General features: G+C 33.4%; 1 protein-coding gene across 1 annotated transcript in view; it reads right to left on the bottom strand.

The window, feature by feature from the left end:
* The window catches only part of LOC105168076 (protein PHR1-LIKE 2-like), a gene marked incomplete in the record, with an annotated part of 3,050 nt that continues 1,601 nt past the window's right edge, over window positions 1,432-2,880 (bottom strand). The window contains 3 exon segments of the mRNA XM_011088002.2: window positions 1,432-2,041; window positions 2,185-2,254; window positions 2,361-2,430. Of these exon segments, the coding sequence (XP_011086304.1) occupies window positions 1,610-2,041; window positions 2,185-2,254; window positions 2,361-2,430 (572 nt within the window).

Below are 2,880 nucleotides of genomic sequence, written 5' to 3'. Positions count from 1 at the left end.
CAAATAATTTTTTTCAAACTGAACTACTCTTATAATGATGGAGGTGTACCATCTCATATGTATTAATACGTGAACACGTATGAGGGTAATTTAATCCTAAAATGATTTATGTGACTTGTAATATGTCGATTGGAGGTAATACATATTTTTTTCCAATCTTTTTGTTAGTATTAGCAATTTCATTGAATTTTGACTAACGGACAGACTTATTTATTAGAGAAAAATAAATCTCAAGAGTGTTGGGTGTAATTACACTAAACCGTAGGAGAGGGGAATGTAATATCCCTAAATTAAATTTTAAAAAAAAATTAGATACAATGATACAAATATTTTGGTGGGACTTACCTAAGGCTAAAAATAAGCCAAACTATAAATCTAGGCCAAGATTGATTGATAACAGCTGGCTTGAATTTGGCTTGTTAAATTTAATAAATCAAATTTAAATAATATTTTTGTTCATAAGCTTTTCAGCTCGATTTTGATTAATGCACAAGAATAATAAGATATACTTAAAAATATTAAATTATTTAAATATGATTTATATTTGATTCAATTAAACTTTATTTAAACTCAATTAGATTAATATTTAAATAAGATACAAATGCAATTTTTCAAATAGATAATAGTTGAAACAAATGTGGATAATAATATGTTTGGCTTGATTCAGATCATTTACGTTTGTAGATTTGTAGGTAATCACACTGAATTAAGAGATGATTGATATATTGGGATTGTAATTATTGAAAATGATGAGTTGCAAATTGGCAAGTGTGAGTCACAAAGCAGCAGCTATCATCATATTATATTCATTAAATCCAAAAGTACCCACATAAGAAAGCATTTGATTTGACATTTCGCCTTATTTTGGGATCATTTCTGTTTGTGCATCCCAACTTGCTAAGAGCAGCCAACCCCTTTAATCTTTATTGAATTTTCATTCTGCAACAATTCAATCTTTTAGTGAAAAAGTACTGGGTTTTATTTTCTTTTAGTATAATATTCATTAATATATAAAAGTATGTTTTTTAACAAATAGTACACATTTACACACACATATATATATATTAAATTTTTTTATACAAAATATATATGCATTATATGATGTAATATTATTTTGTAATAGAAAATTCGGATCGAAATTCTGAATTATTATTTTTATTAAATTGAAAAAAACAAACTTCAAATAATGAGGTCGACAATGAAGAAAACAAGAACCTAAATCAATTGTTTGGTAAGTACAATATCCTTGCAGTATGATTAGTATATAATTTGAGAAAATTAATCAATTACAACATAAGCGCATCACTTGTTCTATGATTGATTTAATTTTATGTTAAAAATTTTCTCACAATCAAAAGATTCCACATGACAAGGAAATTCAACTGAATTTTAGCAAATAAAAAGAAAAAGAAAATGGCAACAATAAGATGGTGAATGCAGAGAAAAGGGTCCATATTTGAGGTGAAACATCAGCGGCTCTAAATTTACAGCTTGAGATGAGGCAATTCTTGTATGTTTCTGCCACTCCGATCAGAAGAGATTCATAGAACAATAGAACAAGTATAGCGAACTGACGTGCCAATACTAGGTGACTACTGATCAGAACATTTTATACACCAGGCCCGGAGACTCCATGGGAATTAACTTGTATATGCAAATCTGGAGTATAAAGATTGGACTCGCCCCATACGAGCGAGGCATTTGTTGAATCCATATTTAGCAATGCTTTCCTTCCTACGGGGCTCTCTTGGGAAGTAAGGCAGCTTTCGGTGGAACAGTCGGTCCGTTGAGGATGGAACTTGGTAGACACTTGCCCAGGGCCGTTGATTCCCACCTCATCAGCAGATTGCGATGGATATGATCCGAGAGGATTCAGGGGAGCACTAGGTGGCACTTTTGTTCCTTTTCCTTCATAACCATCTGCGTCGTCGCTTGTGTCTGTAGCTCCAAGAATTTGATCAGCAAGCATTTTGCAGGTTCTTTCCAACATTGCTATGTACCTTTTTTCAGCGTCCTGACGAGTCTGCAAATGTTTTTCGGCCTGTGTAACCAAGTTAAAGCACGATCAACTAAGTGCATCACTGAGTAATAACTAATTCCGAGTAACACGTTAGTGAGCTGGTTGCGTATTCTTGGAAACACGGAAAAAGAATTTGAAAGTCTCAGGCGGATCCGGAAACTTACTTCAACTTGTAAGTGTAGTTTGCTTTGTACTTCCATTTGTGCTCTCAATGCTTCCTTGACTTCATAACCCCTACACATACAATTCTTGAAACAGTTACTTAAAGTTTTATCAGTGCCAGCTAATAGAAGCACCATATATATACTACAGAGTTCTGCATGCGAATACAAGCTCTTACTCATTAGGGTCAGACCCTTGCAAGTTTTGAGGAGAATTGCTGCCACGAGGGCTATCCAAAAGGTACGAACCTGAAAGTCTCCACATTTGATGAATGAAGATGTGAGTTTGGTATTTAGATATCAAAAAAGAAAAACTCTTGCTTAGAAGCTTTCTAACCCAATATCTCTTGATATAATAGTCAGTATGACTTAGAATTTTTGGCTGAACACATTCGTGTTTCTTTTCCAACTGGAAATTTTAATTCTCCATCTTCCTCTTTCTTTGATGAGCATGGTTTAGGCAGGGGATTAATGATGGGTTGAGCAGGATTAGGTTATTTGCTACGTGAAGAATTTTTCCTTCACTCCTCTCTGGAAGTTAATGTTCAGCAGCTGTACAGTATATAGAAGAAAGTATCTCTGGGTTGAATATATAAAATTAAGCAAATGTGCTCCCATTTTTTTCCAGGATTTAGATAAACTGAAGTTACTTCCATGGAGAGACTCGATGGAAAAACTGGACCTACCATCTTTTGAAGC

Source organism: Sesamum indicum, linkage group LG8 (genome assembly GCF_000512975.1).
Source record: "Sesamum indicum cultivar Zhongzhi No. 13 linkage group LG8, S_indicum_v1.0, whole genome shotgun sequence".
Taxonomy (NCBI): Eukaryota; Viridiplantae; Streptophyta; class Magnoliopsida; order Lamiales; family Pedaliaceae; genus Sesamum; species Sesamum indicum.
This window is presented reverse-complemented; position numbering and strand designations above follow the sequence as displayed.